Source organism: Chaetodon auriga, chromosome 13 (assembly GCF_051107435.1).
Source record: "Chaetodon auriga isolate fChaAug3 chromosome 13, fChaAug3.hap1, whole genome shotgun sequence".
Classification (NCBI taxonomy): Eukaryota; Metazoa; Chordata; class Actinopteri; order Chaetodontiformes; family Chaetodontidae; genus Chaetodon; species Chaetodon auriga.
In genome coordinates, this window is record NC_135086.1 from 8,683,631 (window position 1) to 8,704,992 (window position 21,362).

A 21,362-nucleotide genomic window follows, 5' to 3' on the forward strand; every position below is an offset into this window, starting at 1 on the left:
CAAGGTCATATAGACGAAGTGTGTGTACATAGAAGGAACTGCTCAAGGAAGATTGATAAAATCTTAAGGTTTTGGGACTGTGACTTCATTTAGTGAGGCAAATGTCGAAATGTATGTCGGTCAGACATAAGCTAATGTTTAGATTTAAGTATCAAATAGAGTCTTTCCACACAGCAGTGATGGTGGTGAGAATGGCCATATTTGGGAGTGGTATGAGAGATCAGTGCTAGAGACATGTGCCACTGGGGTATTTATACACCCTATTGCTGAGGACATCTTGAGGAATTTGTTTGGCGCTGTGATGATTAACTTGTTGATGTTGGACCAATCATCCACTTCTTGATGCATTAAACCTGCAATACATGAGTAATAATTTTCCATATTATACTTACATAGTTTGACTTAAGTAATATTTTCCAGGCGTAGGCCTATACAGTGTAGTATGAGTACTTTTATTTAAGTAAAGGATCTGAATACTTCCTCCACCACTGTGTAGTTCAAGTCAGTCAGAGCTAATCAGCTTCCATAATTTCTGGGGCATCTTAATAAAAGTGCAGCTGATGTACTCGCCCCAAACACCCCAGCTCGGTTTCCTAAATGTCAAGGTTGAATAGAAATGAGGTGCTTGCTGGATAATGGGAGAACCCGCTCATACAGCGGGGGCTTGTCACTGCAGCACTCATTCACATCAGCAGGTGGTGCTGTGGCATTTTGATTATGCAAAACTGGATCATTAGTGTAGGTTAATTAATCATATGAGGCCTGCAGTGGAGCAGAGTGATAGCATTAGCAATTGGGACAAATGATAAATAGAATTAGCAACAGTCAGTGCAGAATAGTATTTTTCTGATTAATATAAAAATGTACCCAAAGTTTTATAGAGATGTTGATCTTATTTGTGAAGTATGCATTTTGTAATATCAACCTCATTTTTTAGATTTTAATGAAGTGCATTTACTTCATTAGATGCACATTAGTGATCTTCTGCTTCAGTAAAATCAAGTTCTCAGTCCCCTCTGCTCAATACAAACAGATTTCTCCCCCAGTCCCCTTTGAATTACCATTCATGCACTTCTACATGTGTGTCTGCAGAGGGTGCTGCAGTATCACAAACTAAAACACTGCGCTCAGTTGAGGGCAGAAGATTTTTACAGTTCTGCAACAGGACAAAAGCATAAACTCTAATTTAAAGCTGCCATATTTATTTTTTTATTTATTTAACATGTCAGTACCCTCAACCTCCATCAGGTAACGAGGTGTTTGGCATGAAAACAGCATCACTAACCTTAAGAACTATTGTCAGTTACGTTGCTGTTTGTGAGTGGGTTTGGTTTCAGTAAGCTACATCACCACAGACCCAGCACTAATTGAACTAAATTAACTAAATTGTCGAACTTTTTCTTGTATGATTAAAGCAGCAACACTGCCCAAAGTGTTTTGCAGATAATGGAAGGATACTGTCATTAACCTTTAAGTTTATAGGACTTGAGCTTTTCACTTGTTGGCCAAATTCCCAGCTCAGCAACACCACAATGTCGCCTGTGTGTCATCACTAATGTCTATTAAGTCATGCGTCAAGCATTTTCACTGGTATGCCATCAGGTTTAGGTGGTAAGTGAAAGCAGTACGACCTTAACTTGTCTTAGCTGGTCATAAGAGCACTTTGCATGGAAACCTTTGCTTTTACTTCTGCTGCATTATTGAACAATAAATACCCTGCATATGTTGACAAAACAGTCTGAACTCAAGGTCCACTTACTCTGAGATTAAGAGTGTTTTGTCAACTAGTTTCCAAGGTCAAAACTTTCTGTGAAATTCAACATGATTTAATCTGTGAGCACAAACCACAGGGCTCGCCACATTACAAACCTTATCGCTTTTATTCAAACTGTATACATACAACAGGCTTATGTCATTAAAAAAAAAAAGTAAAAAAGACAAAAAATGAGTATCCCCATAAATACAATATGCCTTTAAAAAACAGTCTGTTTACTTGGTAGGTTGCATATGTTCTAATAAAAAAAAAAAAAAAAACCCACGCTCATATTCCTTCTGAAAACTGGGTACAAGACAAACACATCAGTCTGGTATCATTAACACTGGCAGATCTGTGCTGCCTGAAGACAATTACAGAGAATACTTTCGCCTTGTTAGGTAAAAACTTGATGGATGAGAGATGACTCATGTGTAGTGGAGTGGTGCCCTGTTTCCTAATTCAATCCTTTAACCAGGGTTTGAGGTATGTAGTACATTCACATAAGCAATGTGACATTTCTCGTTTCCTTTGTAGTAACAGCATGTGTGGATTCAGGGCGCAGCTTTTTCGATTTAAAAAGATTAGAGCACCGGGTCCATAGTGTCATAGTGTCTGCCCTAATTGCTGCAGGGTGTTTCCATTCATCATTTACATGTGATCTATGTAGAGATGTGCTACATGTGCTACAGATTTCACCACAAGAACTCCTGCTGATTTCATTTAGTCGTGGAAATAAATTTCAAATATTAATACTCCTGCACACAACAACAGATTACCAACGGGACTAAATCACTGGTTGATGCTGCTGCTATCAATAATGTATTCAGCACTGTTAAGTGACGACATCATCATTTTAACATTTTGTTCTCACTTAAATTAAGAGTGTTAAGTTCAAAAACAGCTCAGGTTTCAGAGAAGGAATAAACAGCCTGACACGTTTCCCAAACTTTACAATTACTTTTCAAAATTATTGTTAACTGCTCTCTAGGAAAAGTAGATGCTGAACCTCATCAACACACGCATTTCTGTAGTAATAACCTGCAGTATTATCTCCAGTGATTTAGTCCCAGATAAAACATCGCACAGTCTCCACTTCACTCTCTCCAAATAATGATAAAAAAAATTACATATATATCCCCACATGGTTGCAATCTTCGCCTTTCTTCCTGGTGTTTCCATGATTTAGAAAATCAAACACAAATCCTGTTTTCAGGCAACGATAAACACAGTTTCTCTGTGTTTTGAAGGCTGATGTAAGGTAGCACAGACACTAAAATAATGATACATTAAAAACTCTAAAATGTTCAGTCTGCTTGTGAAAATCATTGAAAACTTCAAGTGAAATTATATGGGAGTAAGGCAGAGTCAGTTACATTGGATAGAATACAGGCATGAAATTGTACCGTCATCTTTATCCAGGATAAAATAACATTAAAAATCCTGAGCAACCATTTCCACCCTGTATGGATTAAATCTGGATCCTTGAAATGGTGCTTTGGATGTCTTAAAAGCTTAAAAAGTCTTTTTGATGGGGGATCCAACAGTTGAGAGACCACACACAGAGACAAACAATGAGCTGTTGTCTTCATTGCAGAGAGTGGAGGCCCGTTCGTGTGTGTGTGTGTGTGTGTGTGGTCTCTTTGTTTGATCCAGGTCATCCTGTGGTGAATCAGTCATTTTTTAACACTTTTAACCTTAAGGATAGCTGTGCAAACCAATACATAACTTCATTCACCTTCGGAGTGAACATTCAATACAGGAGCAAATACTCAACAGTCTGGAAGAATAACATAAAAAAAGTGAGAAAAAAAATGTTTGATTTCTGGGCAGCCACTTGGCACATAACGGCAGAATCACATGCATTATTCCTCAGATTAAAACAGGCGAGATTGTGCTCTGCAATGTCTAACACATGTATTAAAAAGAAGTTCAGTCTTTAACTAAAAGCAGAGTAACTTCAAATATGCAGGTACAATCCAGGCATCCTAATTCATGAATTCACAGTCAGAGGGTGTGGCTGCTGTAGGGATCAAACCTTTGACCTTTCTGATGCAGCATGTACCGAAGGCCACACTGCTTGACCCATCAGTCTTTTTGTTATGGTGCTCTCCACTGAGAAACTTTCACCAGAGTAGACAGGAAGTACATTCAAACTGTAATATTAAAGGATATAATCAATAATATGTAGGGAGTTTCATATTAAAAGTAACTTCACCAGTCTGGCATTTCAGTCCAGGGACCAGCATGGCCATTTACACCAAAGATAATCCAAAGATGCAAATGCCGGGGAGTGTGTGCTCTCTGATGATGATAGAAAAAAAAAAAAGAAAAATAAGATATATATCGAAAATGCATCCAACTTCTATCAAATATAAAGTTTGGTTGTATGTCCAAAAGCCTGAATTGCTGTCACAAGCTGAAAACACAAAAATCCAATCAAAAACATGTCCAAAATAGTATTAAAAATGAAAGCTATTTGACCTCATTTACATGGTTTTTATATCCGTGGCTTTCTCTCAACTTTACACCGTTGTCTCTCCGTGGTTACCGCTGCTAAGGCGCTTGTAGAACCTCCGCCATGACTGAAGAGTCTTCCCGGACCAGACCCAGAAACCCGAAGTGATCCCGACGATCATGGTCATCAGGTATTTGATCATGAACACAGTGAAGTCCGGGGTCATGTGGGCGAAGTTGTGAACCGGACAGGGGACCGCGAAGCGCTTACAGGTCTGCATGTGCCAGGTCCGCTCCCAGTGCTCCCTGAAGGCCTGCTCGTAGAAGTAACAGGCGATCACTATGGTGGCCGGTACCGTGTAGAGCACACTAAACACACCGATCCGCACCATCAGCTTCTCCAGCTTCTCCGTCTTGGTGCCGTCGTGCTTCATGATGGTGCGGATTCGAAAGAGGGACACAAAGCCGGCCAGGAGGAAGGACGTACCGATGAACAGGTAAACAAAAAGCGGGGCCAGGACGAAGCCGCGGAGGGAGTCCACGTTGAAGATCCCAACGAAACACACCCCAGTGAGGACGTCGCCATCCACCTGCCCCATGGCGAGGATGGTGATTGTTTTGATGGCCGGGACAGCCCATGCGGCCAGGTGGAAATACTGAGAGTTAGCTTCGATCGCCTCATGGCCCCATTTCATCCCAGCAGAGAGGAACCAAGTCAGGGACAGAATCACCCACCAGATGGAGCTGGCCATACCAAAAAAGTACAACACCATGAAGAGGATGGTGCAGCCCTCCTTTTTAGTCCCCTGAGCCACAGTCCTGTAGCCGTCGTCTTTGAATTTATCCACACAAACAACCTTGTCCTCCAGGAAAAACCCAGCAGCGTAGGCTACCGCCACCATGAAATAACACCCAGATAGGAAGATGATGGGCCTCTCGGGGTATCTGAACCGCCTCATGTCCACTAAGTAGGTGAGCACTGTGAATAAGGTGCTCACACAGCACAGAATGGACCAGATTCCTACCCACAGCCGGCCGAATTTCACCTCATCCTCCCTGAAATACATGATGCCAGTTGGTTTAGTGGGCTCACATGGGGCTCCGCAGTCTTTGACCCCCATGAATCGGTAGCCCAGATAGGAAGGCACCTCCAGCTGTAGAGGGCAGGAGAACTGGTGGTACTGGTTGTGCTGGGGAGGGCGTTGGTTGGGTCGGACTATGTTCGGAGGAAGGGTCACAGGGTCGGGTGCATAGGGGGAAGACGAGGAGGCCGGGCTGCTGGGTTCGGAAGTGTTCTGGCCGACGCAGATCTCGCCGGCTCCGTGAACGGGGAAAGCCTCGCAGCGGAGCCGCTCCGGCCACTGGAAGCCGAATTTATTCATCAGGGCTTCACATCCCTGCCGTGCACGCTCACAAAGGGACCGACATGGGGGGATGGCCTGCTCCAAAACTGTGCAGACCGGGGCATACATGGAGCAGAGGAAGAACTTTAGATCCGCAGAGCACTGGACCTTAACAAGAGGGTAGAACTGATGCACCTCTAGCCCGGCGTCCTCCTGGTTCGTGTGGCCCAGGAGGTTCGGCATGATGGTCTGGTTATAGGCGATGTCGGTGCAAAGCGGGATGGAGATGGGCTGGCAAAACCCGTGTTCTGGGACGGATATTCCACTTTCACTGTTATAATGCTGAGCAGAAGTGAGTGAGGATAGCCCGCACACCAGCCACATGATCCGCAGCAACACGGAGCCAGTGGTGGACCTGGCCGCCGCCATAGTTGGGGAGGAGGGGGAGGGAAGGAAAAACTTTGATTCAAGTAGGGCGACTTGAAAACGACTGAAAAGCAAAGCAAATCTGCATTAATTGTATCAGCACTTAGCTCGTAGTCCGAGTAAGTCGAGTTGAAGTTGTCGTAATCGTCTTTTCTTCGTATTTTATGAAGATAAATCCGAGTGAAACGTTCGTCGAGTCATGACTTCTTGATGGTCTTTGTAAGTGACTCCAAGCAGTCCACTCTCACTCCCAACCCGGTGAAAAATAACACTTAAAGTCCCATTTTCTTGAAGTAACGCAAACACGAATTATTCCAGCGCAGTTTACACTACTGCGTCGTTACTTTCGCGCAAAACGAGAAGCATTTAAAACGTAAAAAGTCTTATATTTCCATCGTTTTTCGTCTTGACTTTACACAGAGCGTCGGTTCACATGCTGAGCAGTTGGAAGTCCAGAGGCTCGCTTTCCTCACTCCGTGCAGATTCCACCGGTTTCCAGGCACCCCCTCCATTCACAAGACCCCCAGACAGAACGCAGGGTGCCTTGAAACCGATGCCGCGTCTCAGCCAATCCTAGCATTTGTTTTCCTACAGGATTCGATCTTGATTGGCTTTTACTCCCAATGGACGGAAAATGTGTTACAGTAATTACATTACACCGGAGAATTTACAGAAAATAATCATTTTCTGATAGTAGAGCACTTAAATTTCGTAGATGCTACATAAAATGTGTTTCTTTTTGCATTTATGAAAGAAGGGGGAAAGGTACAAATCTAATTTGTCAACTGTAAAATTCTTCTTTATTCTTTTTGTGTATTTCTCTTCCTTACTTTTACTAAATGACTCGTGTTCATACATTTATTTGAAAATAAAGCAAACAGTACTACCTAAGAAGGAATGTTAACAATTTCAGACACAACCACAACTTAAAATTAAAATTGAGTTTTAAGTAAAAATCTGTGCATTCTAAATGTGTTAAATTAAAAATGTTCTGTGTTACTTTTGTTGAGAAGAGAACACAGCACAAAGCCTTTAGATTATTGGAGGATACACTGGAAATTATAAAGAAAGTGTATGAACACAGTTCCTCTGAATTGCTGCCCACATTTCATATTTTTCAACAATATAAATAGTGAATTTTAATGAGGTGAAATGAAATGCCAATTACATCTGATTGTCAGGCGTGCAATCAGTAAAGTCAGAGTAACTATCTTTGCATAGTGGCTGTTCATTTTCCAATACCTGGACAAATGTGTGTAGTATTAGAACCCTTTTTTTGCTTTTTCTTTCCTGTTTATCATGGTTCATCTTCTACATAAGCAGTCATACCCTGTAGTACATGTGGTGTTATCCGAAAGTTGCAGAAAGTTTGGTTGAAGTTGATGCAGTCGAAACTTTTTTGCAGCTGCGAAGTTGAGCTCTCACCATCTCCTCACAGAATCTCTACACAGTCCCTCACTGTACGTAGGACATGTAAGCACATTGCAGCACAGTGAGGAAACCATGAAAAAAACAAAAAAAACAAAACCCAAACAGATTCCAGCATCTTAACTGCTCAACCTCAGCAAGAGCTGCAAGTACCTGTTGCTGTTTAGTGTCTGAAGGGGTTCATTGCAAACAATCAGATGCAGCTCCTGAATTGATCTGTATCATTGTGGGAATAAACAGCAACAACAGGCAAAGCAGCAGTAATTTGAAGTGACAGCATGATCAATCTGCCCAGAGGCGACCAAGTGTTGGAGGTGTAGGAGGTTCCTGGTGGCCTTGCTTGCATTTGGTGTCTTTTCACCCTGAGTGGGATAAAAGAGGGTGGGGGTAGGTTGTGTTGGGGGAAGGGACAGGAAGAAGAGAGAAGGTCGAAGAGGGCAGGGGGAGAAAGAGAAGGAGAGAGAGAGAGAGAGCAGGAAGAGAAGCTGAACCAAAAGGAAAAGTGAGAAGTAGAAGTTTTCAGCTGCAAACTGGCCTATAAAAGATAAGACAAGAACGATTGAAAAAGACCAGTAGGCTGATCTGGATTTCTGACCCACAGCAGAGGGACAGACAAACTGTTTTTCCTCACCCTTAAGACTCTTTGCTGCTTGTGGCATAGTCGACCGTAACACTAGTAAGAAGACTGAAAAAGTGGGTTGGACTTTAAGAGTCCTCCAGGACAGGGACCTCTTGGTCTATTCAGCAACTACGTAAATCACCATTACATGCTCAGTTCTCAAAGGCTCAGTCCTTGGGCCTCTTTACATGCTTCCATTAGGTCACATTATGTAAATTAGTAGAATTGCGTAGTTTTGACACCCACAGTTAGCTCTGTCACCAAGCAACTACAGTCCCATTTACACAGAGGAAATAAGAAAGTGCATCCTTTAGCTATCAGTAAAGACTATCAGTAAAGACAGAAAATTAAAGGATGATATTCAATGATCATCTTGACTGTCATGGTATAATCCCCAAATCAGATCTAAATCTTAGCGACAACACCAAGTCATTAAATCTGCTCACAGTGAAAATGTCCATGCTTTTTCTAGCACACTGGACAACTGCATTCTCCTCAGAAAACATTCAGCATGCTGCTGCTACAATCATAACACAGAGAAAAGGAAAACTGAACAGATAACCAATTTTCTTTGCACCATTATAAACTTGTCATAGTGTTAAAAATATCACTGTTTACCTACTGACCCCCTAAAAGGGCTTGAGACAAATACAGATTTGGCTGTCTGACCAGGCTTGCAGCTACTTTAAACTTGTTAACAGACAGTTTCTTAATTACACATCCAACAGTTAGGCAGCAACATTATCGTTCATCTGGAGCTGTGTTTCCAGACACATGACAAATAGTCCAATATTCACTCTCTTTCAGCTCTGTTTTTGGTCTGTACCAGCTCCTGAGAGAGGCTCTTTAGCCTCCAAAAACAATGCTGTGAGAGCTGTGAAATTGAACCAAAACAGTAAATTTGCATCCGGACAGCGAAACAATGAGCTGAAACTCACTTTAAAGCTCAGTCAAGCTGAGGGGAGCTGCACATTCAAGTGATAATTCTCTGTGGGTTCATCACGAGCGACACCTTTCACACTGTCACATTGTTTTCACTTTGTCATTTGATACATTGGGATGATAAAACTATTGATTTTAGCTGCTTTAAGTACCTTTAAAACCAGATGAAAACCTTTATGTTCTCCACTGACTGGTTGAATCTGAAGCACATGTTCACTGAATTCCCTTCTTCTGTTTCTCTTCTTTTGATCTCTTACTCGCAGAATAGTTTATATTCTTTTACTTTGTGTCTTTGGTGTCTGATTTAAATAAACTGACCGCATCATCATGAAATATGCAAAGAAAAAACAAAATGATTTCATGAATATGTGAACTGAATAGCACAGATAGAGAAAGTATAGCTGGGAGCCTCCGGTAGCTCAATTATCAATCTGAAGAATGGGTGAAATTTTTATGGCTAGTTCTGATTGGAGGACTGGTTTCACTGGCTGGGTTGAGCCTCGCTACACTCATCTGATTGACAGTTGTGTAATAAGTAAGGACTTCAGGTATTAAAGCTATCGATGTTGTTAGCACACTGATTTCCCATGAGAGTATTGGACAAATCACCATCTGAGTGTCACAGCCTGCAGAACCAGTGATGTTAGACACTGGAGATGGATGGAAGCAAAGGTTAATAAATGAATGGGTGGGTGGGTTTTCTGGGGCTGCTCTGATGAATGAACAGGCCAGTGACCCGGTAAAGAATCACAAAATTATTAACTTAGTGTCCTAAATAACATTGCTTGAGAAATGTGTTTAAACATTTTGCTACACATTCTCTATTCTGATTGTTTATATGGAGCACGATTCAGTCCAAAGCATATAACATCTGTATGATTCTCACATAATATTAACAATTGTGTTTTCCAAAATATATGGCAAATATATGCCAAATTGAAATGCATTAGGAAAGACTAAAACCTTATCTATTAAAAAAAATCACCCATTTTGCCAGTTTTTAATTAAGATCAGATGAGATAAGATTTAAAAAAAAGTGTTTTATTCATCCTGAAGAAATGCTGAAGATGCTCATAAAAAGATAGATTACTCAGACATTGATTTGTTTGATCACATCACAGTACAATTCTGCTGATAAAATATCAAGTTATCACCTAACCCCACCTGTGTGCACATGTAAAACCCACATTTCATCACATCGAAATTATAAGTTGGTCGTCAGTGAGAAAGACTTCAAAGTAAATTCGAGATTGACACAGACATCATTTATGTTGTTATAGTTACAATAGATTTCTAAACAATGCTTAAATGTTGAGCCAAACAAATAACATTGATGTGGTTGGTTGGAAACAATAGGCCACTAATTGGTGACCACTAATTTGGAGGATAAGTGATGATAATACGAGACGGTCGTTGTTGGAGTTTGATGGTTAAACCTCTTAAATCGGACACACGGTACCCAGCATTATACCCACACAGGCTCAACATGTAAACACAGACACTTTGTTCAAATTCACAGTTAATAACTGAGGCAAGATGATGGCGTTTTAAATGAGCTTGTAATACTTTGATCTTTTTCACTCACACACGCACACACACACTCCTCGTTTCTCCCCGTGGTGTAAAACACAGCAGTTAGTGGCCACACCGGGTCAAATGGATGCACTTCATCGTGTTTGACTGTGGCTGTTTGTTTGTCTGTGTATTTATGTAGATAGTGTCTGCAGTGGTCAAGCAGATGTGGGCAGTCCAGCAGGTTTCCAGACAGTCAGTCACTGTTTGGACTGCGGTCTGCTGCAGCTGGACATCTGCTGGAGAGGAAAAAAAAAAAGGTTTTACACAAACAACAAGTAGATTTACAGTAGACCAAGGTGAAATAAACAAAACAAGAAAGATTTTGATGGTTTTAGACTGTGCTTGCTCAGTTTAAGGATAGCCAGAAGCATGACCGCCATGCAAGGTATTGAGCTACCATGTGAAACCCAATACTGAACAACTATTTAGATGTGGAGCAGAGGTGGAAAAACACAAGCCTTTTTGTTTGGTCTGAGGAGCTTTTCAAATTTGAGGACGTCTTACAGGACGTGTTGGCTGACCAAGTTGGTCTAACCAGCATTAAGTGTTTTTGAGTGGTGAGCTTAAAGCGTTTAGTGCACCGTGTCAAGTTATGTCCACGCTTTAATCCACGTGTATGTGTGATTGTAAGTTGCACGAATTTGTAATATTTATTTATTTACTGGAGTTTTTGTAGTTGTATTTGCATTTCAAAAAACATGGAGGAAACATTCAGGATGTGGTTTGTAGTACTTTGTGGTACCAGCGCAGCCTGGCCATGTTTGCATGAGACAACAATTAAACTCCACCATCAGTTATCTATCCATCCGTTGATAATATGGATTTTACACAATTACCCTCAATGTTTTCAGACTTATGCATTGAAAATCAACATTATACCATGAAAATAAGATTGTGAGCGGGTGTCCTGGAGATTAAAGGGTTCATCAAAGCATTCTTCATAATAATCATGATGTCTGGGTTCATTTCAGGTGAAGTTGTGTTTTTCTTGTGTATTAACAAGTGTGGATTCATATGAAAAGTATGCAGGGGTGGTGCACATACTTCACTGAAAAGTCAACAAACATCTTAAGGAGTTTTTTGGACCTGGTCCTCTCTATGTCACTATGAAAACCACTAAGACTTATACAGTTACTCCTCAGCTATTTACTGCTTTATTAGAATTGTCTGCTGCGCACTGTCTTGCCAAATGTAAGAGTGTGAGAATGGGCATTTTGAATGCTTACTTCGACGTTTAAGTCTGGTTATGTGAGATTAAAGGAGCTGTAATAAATATTTTTATATTAACAGTGGTTCACATGACTACTTGAATGCGAAATCTGTTGCTCGCAGTGATGAACACACAGAGAATTTGCATCCAACTCTGCATGTCCTTTTCGCTTGACATAGCTGTATAGAGCTGCACTTTCAGCTCATTGTTTAGCTGCAGCTTCACTGTTTTGGTTCACCCGCCGCTCTCATGGCGCCATTTCCAGCCACAGCAGACTGCTGTTTTCAGTGAAAAAGCCCTGATGAAGACGCTGCATGCTACCTGCCCTGCAACACAAAGCAGACAGACCAAGTCAGCAAGTAGCTGGTGAACACAGTGGATCATTTAGCAGCTAAAGAGTAAATATGTCCCCCAGGAAATGATAGAGAACAAAATAGTGAACAGATAGCAATATAGCAGTGGACACAAATGCAACTCCAAATTAATGCTAATGGAAACTCCAACATGTTCACTTTCAGTTTAAAAGGTGATGGTGTGTCAATAGTGTGTTCACAACCAAAAAAAAAAAAAAAAAAAGTTATTGAAGGTTTAATCCCAAAATAAATGTACCGTCATTCTCCAACAAAAACCTCAAGGATAATAGAAAAAGGTTTGTTATCAAGGTGAGACCGGCACCCACAGAGCAGGTAGTCATGGCAACAACAATGGAGCAAAGCAGAAATAGACCAGACAACTGAAGCTAACGTGCTGAAACATTAGCGGGAACAGGCGTTTGATTGGCTGAGGAGGATTATGGGGTGTCAGCTACCTCAGACTGAGGATGCATGGCAACACATCAGGATGAGTGACTGGTGTTGAACAGGGCAGCTTCAAAAAGCCATCCGCTGAAGGTGCGTGTGTGTGGGTGAGTGGGAGAGTTTTGGTTTGGTATAAGTTTGTGTGTGTGTGTAGATAGATAGACAGAGAGATAGATAAAGCATCAGCATTATAGAAGTTTGTGTGGGACACTCGTCTGAATGGGGGGAGGGGAGATCGACCTTAAGAAGTCAGCAGAGAGAGAGAGAGAGAGAGAGAGAGGAATGCAGGCAGCTGGTTTGTGTCTGTCCATGCAACACAGAGAGCCTACAGTACTGGACTAGTCACACACAGACACGCGCACACACACATACACACACACACACACACACACACACACACACACACACACACACACACACACACACAGTGATGAAAGAACGATTTATTTGGACCAAACGAGTGCGTGTTCGGCCCAGAGGCAGGCAGCAGGAAGCTCACTGACTGACGTCTCATCTACTTGCACAAAAACGCCGTATGAGAGTGTGTGGCCAGAAAAATCCACGCTGTAAATTACAAAATGTTGGATAGAATAGCATTAATAAAAGTACAGCCAAAGTTAGCACTGAGTGGGTGTAGCTGTATTTATGCTCCTGACACACATCAGTGGGCTGCTCAGCTTTCTGAGATCACCTCACTGTTACTGCAAACTACTGGCTGGGAACACCCAAATACAGCACAGTCAAAAAGTATTAAGACAGTGACAGTGTTCTTCATTGTTTGGGCTCTGTTCTCCAGAACGCTGCATTTGAAGTGAGACTTGATGGTTTTAGGCTTTAAATGGTCTGGGATTCATTTACTTTTTGCCTCAAATATTTGTCCATTCTGCAGTTTCTTGTTACCTATCAGCCAACATGTTTGACAGCATGGATGTGTTTGTGTACACTAATATTGACTGCGTGCTACCAGGCAATAAAGACAACAGTGTTGAAGGAATTATATTAAAACATATAAATAGCAAGAGTCTACAACTATGCCAGTTGTACTGTGAGGCTGTGCTTTTAGCTAAATGCTAATGTCATCATGCTAACATTCTCACAATGACAGCGCTAACATGTGGATGCTGATATCATGTTTACTATATATCATATTCACCTTCTCAGTTTAGCATATTGTAATTTATTAGTATTGGCATTAGCTACAAAATAATCATCAGCAGAGTGTGTTATATTAACATTAATTCACATGGTGTGTTGACATAATGGCACATGGTGAATGAGTAGCAGCAGCATAGAAGTGCTCAAAGTCAGTTAGTATTAACCCTAGAACACTAACGTCGGGTTTTCACCCACACAATTTTTGTCATGTGATTTTCAGTGTGTTGCTGCTGTCTGAGTTGGTTTTTTTTTGTTTGGAAATTTCTTGTTAAGAATTACCAGATTTTTCAATAATTTTGCTGCCTTTTTAAAGGGTCCCCCATGGTACCTTTTTTTTATTTTATGTGAAATTGTATATTGGGAAATTAAAGAAGAGTACTACAATTTGGCATACAGTGTTGTACTTTTACATAAATTGATGAAAACTGTATTTTATTCGGGATATTATATCGGGTAAAATACACCCGGCGTTAGTGATGGTGTTACTAATTTTAACGTTAGTGTTCTAGGGTTAAGTGAGTTCAGTTCAGGTCGTAAATGTTATGTTCCTTTAAGATCTGAGGGTAGAAAATTGTCCTCCAGCATGTAGGTTCATGCTCTGATATGGTCTGCCGGATGGCAGCAGAGTAAACAGTTTGTGCACTGGGTTGCAACAGACCTTGATGTTCATTTGAGCCTTCAACGCAGACGACATGGGTGGTAATTGTCCTGAATGGCAGGAAGCTCCCTGCCAATGGTCTGCTCTGCTGTTGTTACCGTTCTCTAGGGAATCTTGCGGTTGTGGGCACAGAGTTGCCATACCAGAGATGCAACCAGTCAGAATGCTCTCAGTGGTGCGTCTGTAAAAGTCTATGCCAAACTTCTTCAGTCTCCTAAAAAGTGGGTAGTTGAAACCAACATTTCAATGTGGACAGTCCAGGGCAGGTCAACAAGAAACATGCACACCAAAGAACTTGAAACACTGGACACGTGGTTACCTCCCGCAGCCTCATGTTGTTCAGTGACTTCCTGCCTATATGCTGACTCATTGGCGTCACTGCTGAGGTCTAGGACATTTGTGTCTGTTTAGATTTGAGCAGGTAGCAGGCAGCAGGCAGCAGGCAGCCCGGGGGGACACCAGTTCTTGGGGTCAATGAGGAGGGGTTGTTGTTGCCAACCCTCAGGTCAAGCACCCAGCTGTAGAGGGAGATGTCCCATCCCAGGTCCATGTCAGTAGAACTTAATCTAGTGGATCACACTCCACTAGATTAAAGTGGACTTTACCATTAATGGGTGGTTTTTGGCTAAAGGGTGACCACACATTTATTTTGGCATAGTGTCATCAATGCACTTTGTGATGAGTTCCTAAACTGTGGTCTCAAACAGTCCTGGAGAGTGACAACTGTGTCTGGTCACTCAGCACTGAACACTTATGTCAAACAGTTTTCTCCTGTTTGAGTCTTTGTTTGCATGTTTGGAGCAGAAGAATGGAGATATGATCTGCTTTCCCGAAAGGCGGTGCGGGGGGAGTTTGTACAGCAGTGGTCCAATCTGCATTCACCTCTGGTGGGCATGTGAACATGCTGGTAATATTTTGGTAGAACCCTTTTAATGTTGGCCCTGTTGAAACTGAAAGCTGGCTCAGCGTGGGCGCTCTCCAAACCCTTGATAATATCATACAGTTCATCCATGGTGTGGAATGTAAACTATAGTTAGAATAACAGAGCTGAACTCTCACATCTTACATTTCAGGTTACGAACGATTAAAGTAGGACCTTTTTTTCATTTTCATTCTAACTTTCTTTTTCATTATGGATTAATCTGCTCATTGTTTTGATTATTTGCTTGATTTAATCGATGAATTGTCTGTTTTGTGAAAATTCAGTGAGAAATGCCACAGAGCCTAAAGTGAAACCTTCATAATCCTTGTTTTGTCGGCTGGAACCATTAAATGTTTTTGGAAGAAAAATGATTTAAACGATTACAAAACAAGTTGCCAATTAATTTTCTGCTGTCGGCTGATTGATTAACCCACTAATCATGTCAGCTGTACTTGTATGAGCTGGATAGTTTAATTTGTTACAGAGCGTGATTTTATGAGCTCTTTGTATGATTTGTGCAGAAGTCTCAAATTTTTAAAGGATTATTCACTAAAACTGTCAAATAATTGTTGTGAAGTAAAAAAAAGAAAATCTGAAATGTAGAGGAGAAAGAAAACACTCAAGTCCAAACACACAGTGCCTGACTAAATGTTTCAACTACTTCGTACTAATGGAAGTTCATGATTGGTGCCTGTTGTGTGATTGCTAACGTAAGGAGTGTTTCTGGATTGCAACAGGACTGATGCTGTGCACTGCTGGTTCCCAACATGGGGTCCTGACCCTCTCTAGGGGTCGCCAAAGCTTCATGGGGTTCACAAGAGGATTCCTTCATTTTAAGGGCTGTAATTAAGAAACATTTTTTCAAATCGACAGTAGGCCTTTATCGCAGCAGTTCATTCATTTGTGTGAAGAAAACAATATGAAATTATTTTTAAAGTTTAGATTATTATCTAAGACATGAAGTTAAAAGAAACTCTCACAGGATAAGAGCACAGTGAAGACAGAGAATTGTATATAATTTGTAAAAATATCAGGAAAACTCATCTGTTTCACTCAGAATGAATCCAAATTGCTCTTTTTATACAAACTTCCAGAAGTCACTATCGTTCACTGTCTTGCGCTCGCAATCAGGGTTAATTGTGCACTTTATCGGCTGTTCTGTACTGTTACTGTTATGCTTTGAATATAATATGAAATATCCACAAAACATGTCACTTAAACTGGAGTCGCCAGTTTACTCCGTGATAGTAAAGGGTCCCTTAAGGAAAAACACTGCTGCACACGAGCCTCAGCCGCATTTAAGAGATTTTCTTGACAACACACAATAGTCCTTCACTTCCCCTCCCCCACAACACACACACACACACACACACACACACACACACACCCACACCAGTCTTGGAGGTGATGTGCTAATTGATGCAAAGTAATGGAGGAGCTGAAGCCACAATGGCTGCCCCGCCAAGCTTTTCTTTGCTTGTGTGTGTTATGTTCAGTAAAACCTGCGCCTCCTGAAGGTGTGTTTTTGATTGAGAGGTGACGGATTGATTGGAAGAAACAAAACAGAGGAGAGGAGGAAGAGAAAGATAAAGAATAGGAACAGAGGAAGGAAAAAGGGGGACATGGGGAAGGAAGAGGATTTTGGGGGGGGTGGAGGTTTCCTGCAGTTTTGAGGTCAAACGCACAGCTGTGGTCATCACCTTTCACTGCAGGGGACACACACACACACTACTGTGATCATCACTCTCTGTGGGAGCTTGACCTGAGCCAGATGGTCACCGCTGTCTCTTTTTATGACTCTCTTTTTCTGCCATGTCCACACTAAGCCGGTGTTTTTCGCACCTAAAAGCTTTTTTTTTTTTTTTTTTTTTTTTTTTTTTGCGAATACGCTCTGCAGAGTGGGCACATCTCCAAAAAATACTTGCATTGTGGTGTGAACGAGGCAAAACAATGACAAATCAGTAACTCACCTTCGCGGGGTGCTATGTTCCAAGAAGGTAAATTTCTGTTACCTCAGACTCTGTGATCATTCAATTTGAGTGCCAGCAGATCACACAGTGTGATGAACCTCTAAGCTGCTGCTGTAAAAACTAATGACAGGCTATGAAAACTAGGACACGGAAAAATTATAAAAGAGTTTTATTGATTTAATTAAAGCAATATGAAACCCAAATACACCCAAAACTATGGATGAAGCTCTTTCCAGTTGATGCAATATGATGTGCTTTTTTCCATCTGAAATAATTAAATAAGTGAATAAATATCATCTCTTTTACATCCTTAGTATGTGCCTCCACATGCTGCCTGACTTCACAGGTATAGTTTTCTTGTGCATAATCACAACATTGTACTTGTGTACACAGTGTTATATTCTGTGTGTCCTGTGTTTATCTATGCAGGACATACATTTAATGGTTTTGTGCTCAAAATGAATTCTGTATGAGATCATGGGATTATTTTTTTCATGTGATCTCGTATTGTACAAAGGTGGCTGTACACTATTTATGATGATGACAATGATTATTCTTCTTGCAAATAAATAAGCCACAAATCCACAAATAAGCATATTAATGTGTTTCAGATCAGTAAAGCAGCAAATGAATCTAGTTTTAGTTGAAGGTTTTCGGTGTTTCTGGTCCACATATTTAATGCATGTACATGTTGTTTCCCAGAAGGTCAAACTTCCTCCATTCAAGGAAGAATGTGTGTGTGTGTGTGTGTGTGTGTGTGTGTGTGTGTGTGTACGTAAAGATCGTGCCAAATTACCCTGCGCCTAAAATGTTTTTATCAGGCTCCAGACATGTGTTTTCAATGTTCTTTAAATACGCTGCCTACACACACACACACACACACACACACACACACACACACACACACATACAGGACTTCCAGTGCCAGATAGTTAAAATTAGACCCCTCCCTTGTTGTCTCTGAGACAAAGTTAAATTTTTCTTCTTTTGGCATCAGACTACATAAATGAATAAAAAAAACCTGATAAACCGATGAAAACAGTGATGTAAAGATGACTGTGGGTGTTTATCAAATACCAAGAACATCACGTCGGATTTTACACACATTACACAAGTTAACTTTGGAAGATTCACCTGTTGAGAGCACACCAGTGGACCAGTGATAAAATACGTTGCATCCATTGGAAATGATCTGGGCTGGATTTTGTCCTGGAGGCAGCTGCACTGTTTCCTCCAAGAGAAGATGGAACAATATTAGATCATTTCTAATATTAACAAGTTATAATCATGAGAAACCTTTTGGTGAAGCTGCATTCTTCAAAGGAAAACATTGACAGTGAACGTGCAAAAATGTTGTCAGTGAATGTAACACTGGATTTGTAGAAACAAACAAACATCAATAGCAAATGGACTGAATCTGTATTACAGACATAGATGATGCAGCTGTATACGTTATAAGCTCTGAGGCAAGGTTAAAGAGTGCTCTGTGTGTGTGTGCGTGTGTGTGTGTGTGTGTGTGTGTGTGTGTGTGTGTGTGTGTATGTGTGTGTGTGTGTGTGTGTGTTACCTACTTCTCAACACTCACGGCATTGTGGCCAATCAAACCGCTCTCTCAGGCTTGATGTGTCTCTGTGGCCTGGCTGCAACCCTGTATGGGTTTACACACACACAAACACACACACGCACGCACGCACACACACACACACACACACACACAGCCTCTGCAGTCTTGTAAATCCAGGTTGTGTTGTTTCCAGCAGCAGCAGAAGTTTATGAGGGTTTGGACGGGAGAATACTTGCTGCTCAGGTCACGACATGAGGTTACCCTGTATGTGTGTGTGTAAGTGTGTGTGCGAGGGTGGGTGGGGTACAGGAAGATTGGGAGTGGTGTTTTTTTTTTTTTGAAATACTCTCAATTTTATAATGTCTGATCATCATGGTGTTTGTGAGTGTAACTTGCCATCAAGAGCTTTTTGCAGCCCAAACTTTATTCAAACAACTGCACCAGAGTTATTTCCATGTTTAAATCCATTTACTACGAATTCTATTCATCTTACGTTACTTTTAACCCTTCTCCAAGCCCTGCCATGTGTCTTAAATTTCTCCTCATTAGCTGTAGGTTCTTCTCTTTGTCTGCAAAGACTTAGCTTTTAAGAATGCAGACTGTGACAGTCATCGCCACGTTGTTGCCGCGCAGTAATACAGCTGAAAGCACACAAGCTAATTTTAAAAGTCTGGGTTCAAGCTCTGGTGAGAAGTCTGACTTCTGTTATGTGAGCGTAATCTCTTTAATGTAAGAAGGTCCCCAGTTTGTATTACCATGTTTGATTATCGCTCGTTTCTTTTTTGAGTTTCCTGACACCAAAGCTCAGGAACGAGGCCCTCAGATCTTGGGAGCAAGCACCTATGTTGTTCTTAAAGCGTCTTTTTGATGTTTCCTGCGACACTGAACCTCCAAACAAACACACACATTAGGCTGCTTTTACATTTTTTAAACTCATGAGGCTTATGGCTTGAAAAGAGAGCATGAACAACAATGGCATCGACAGTGTGTCTCTTAAGATGACAGAGCTGAACTTCACAGCGCTGAGATGTTTCTCTGACAAATGAATATTAGATTAGCGAGAAAAGGAGCACACGCTGCATGTAAGACCCCAGAAGCTAACGCCAGCAGCTGTGTTCCTTTGATATGTTGTGTTCAGCTCCAAGAAGGCAACAATATTAGACTCTCTTTCTCTGGATTCCCCACCCTGGTTCCCTTTTTTCATTTTTTCCCCTGCTTTACTGCAGGCAGTAAAAGTCGGAGCCAAAACCTGCTGGACACTTTTATATAGAAAACACTAAAACGGCAAACAAGAGCTGATCACGAACATGGGTGAAAGGAAGGGTAAGCAAAGGAAAGGGGGGGAAAGGATGAAGCGGTGGAAGATACGTAGACACAGTGTATATATCTGTACATGTTTATTTGGAATGTACGAGCATGATGAGACATGTCGCTCCATGACAACCAAAAAATATAATTGGTATTAACATCAAAAAATCAGGTCTTCTCTTGTATGTTCTGTCTATCCAAGGATGCAGTATACAAGCTTACATTGTACACTGTACATTTCAAACCCTGGTGACTGTAAATGTGTCTGTGTCTTGTAGTGTTTTTGTACTCAACGTATAAGAGTCAATCTGAGCCTGAGCGAGGCTCTGAGGAGAGAGACCTCTGCTGTTCCAACAGCAGAGGTGAAAGAAGTACTCCGATCCCTGACTTAAGTAAATGTACCAATACATTAATGTAAACATACTCCATTACAAATAAAAGGTTGGGACAGCCAATAACTCGGACACTTCTGAAACACAACATGGAGACAAAATTATACTTTTTTTTCCTAAGAGGTCACAAGCCAAAAAGTTTGGGAACCATTGGTTTCATCTTCAACAAGCGATTTTAGAGGTATCTTACTGTTTTTTGTTCACATGTAAGATCTTTATTTGAAAAGTAACGAGTAAATGCAGCCACAGTTAAATAAATATAGTGCAGTGGAAACTGCAATATTTCCCTCTAGAGGAGTACATGTGTAAGATGGAAAGACTTACAAGTACCCTGCACTCACACACTCACACACATACATCTTGTCTTTTAAGGATAACAGCCAAGTCCGCTCATGAACAGACCAGCGTTTACAGTTTTCTTCTTGCTGTAATTTATGCTGCAACATAAAATGAAACTCAGCGTCCGAGGAGAGGCCAAAACAGGGCAAGATAAGATGGCCTGAGCTGCTCTGAGAGGCTGTGCAGATTATTTTTAGCTGTAGCCTCATTGTGTTTTACTGGTTATTTGTGGGCTCCACTATGCTTATGATAATGATAGTAAGTACAGTTTTGCAGATTTTAATTACTTCTCTTCAAATATGTAAATGCCTCTGCAAGTAGCAAGCTGTTAGGGTCTCATTCAGTGTCCAAGAAGAGGACATGACAGGGTAAGATAAGATGGCCTGAGCTGCTCTGAGAGGCTGTTTTCATACTGGTTCAAGATAACTCACCCCCCTCCCTGTGTATCCAACTCCTGTCCTCATTCATTTGACTGTGCTGATGATTTAAAGCTGAATTAAACCC

The 21,362-nt window shown here is 41.2% G+C and overlaps 1 protein-coding gene across 1 annotated transcript; it reads right to left on the reverse strand.

Annotated features, from left to right (window-relative positions):
• Positions 1-1,869: 1,869 nt before the first annotated feature.
• LOC143330625 (frizzled-7-A-like) lies at positions 1,870-7,479 on the reverse strand. The gene is made up of 2 exons (XM_076747324.1): positions 4,238-7,479; positions 1,870-4,057 (listed from the first exon to the last, which is right to left on the reverse strand). Exon 1 carries the CDS (start codon positions 5,980-5,982, stop codon positions 4,279-4,281), a length of 1,704 nt encoding a protein of 567 aa, XP_076603439.1. The 5' UTR covers positions 5,983-7,479; the 3' UTR covers positions 1,870-4,057; positions 4,238-4,278.
• Positions 7,480-21,362: the final 13,883 nt, after the last annotated feature.

Bases quoted from the DNA above. Each gene is read 5' to 3' on its own strand.
- LOC143330625 (XM_076747324.1), bottom strand. From the start codon at position 5,982: ATGGCGGCGGCCAGGTCCACCACTGGCTCCGTGTTGCTGCGGATCATG.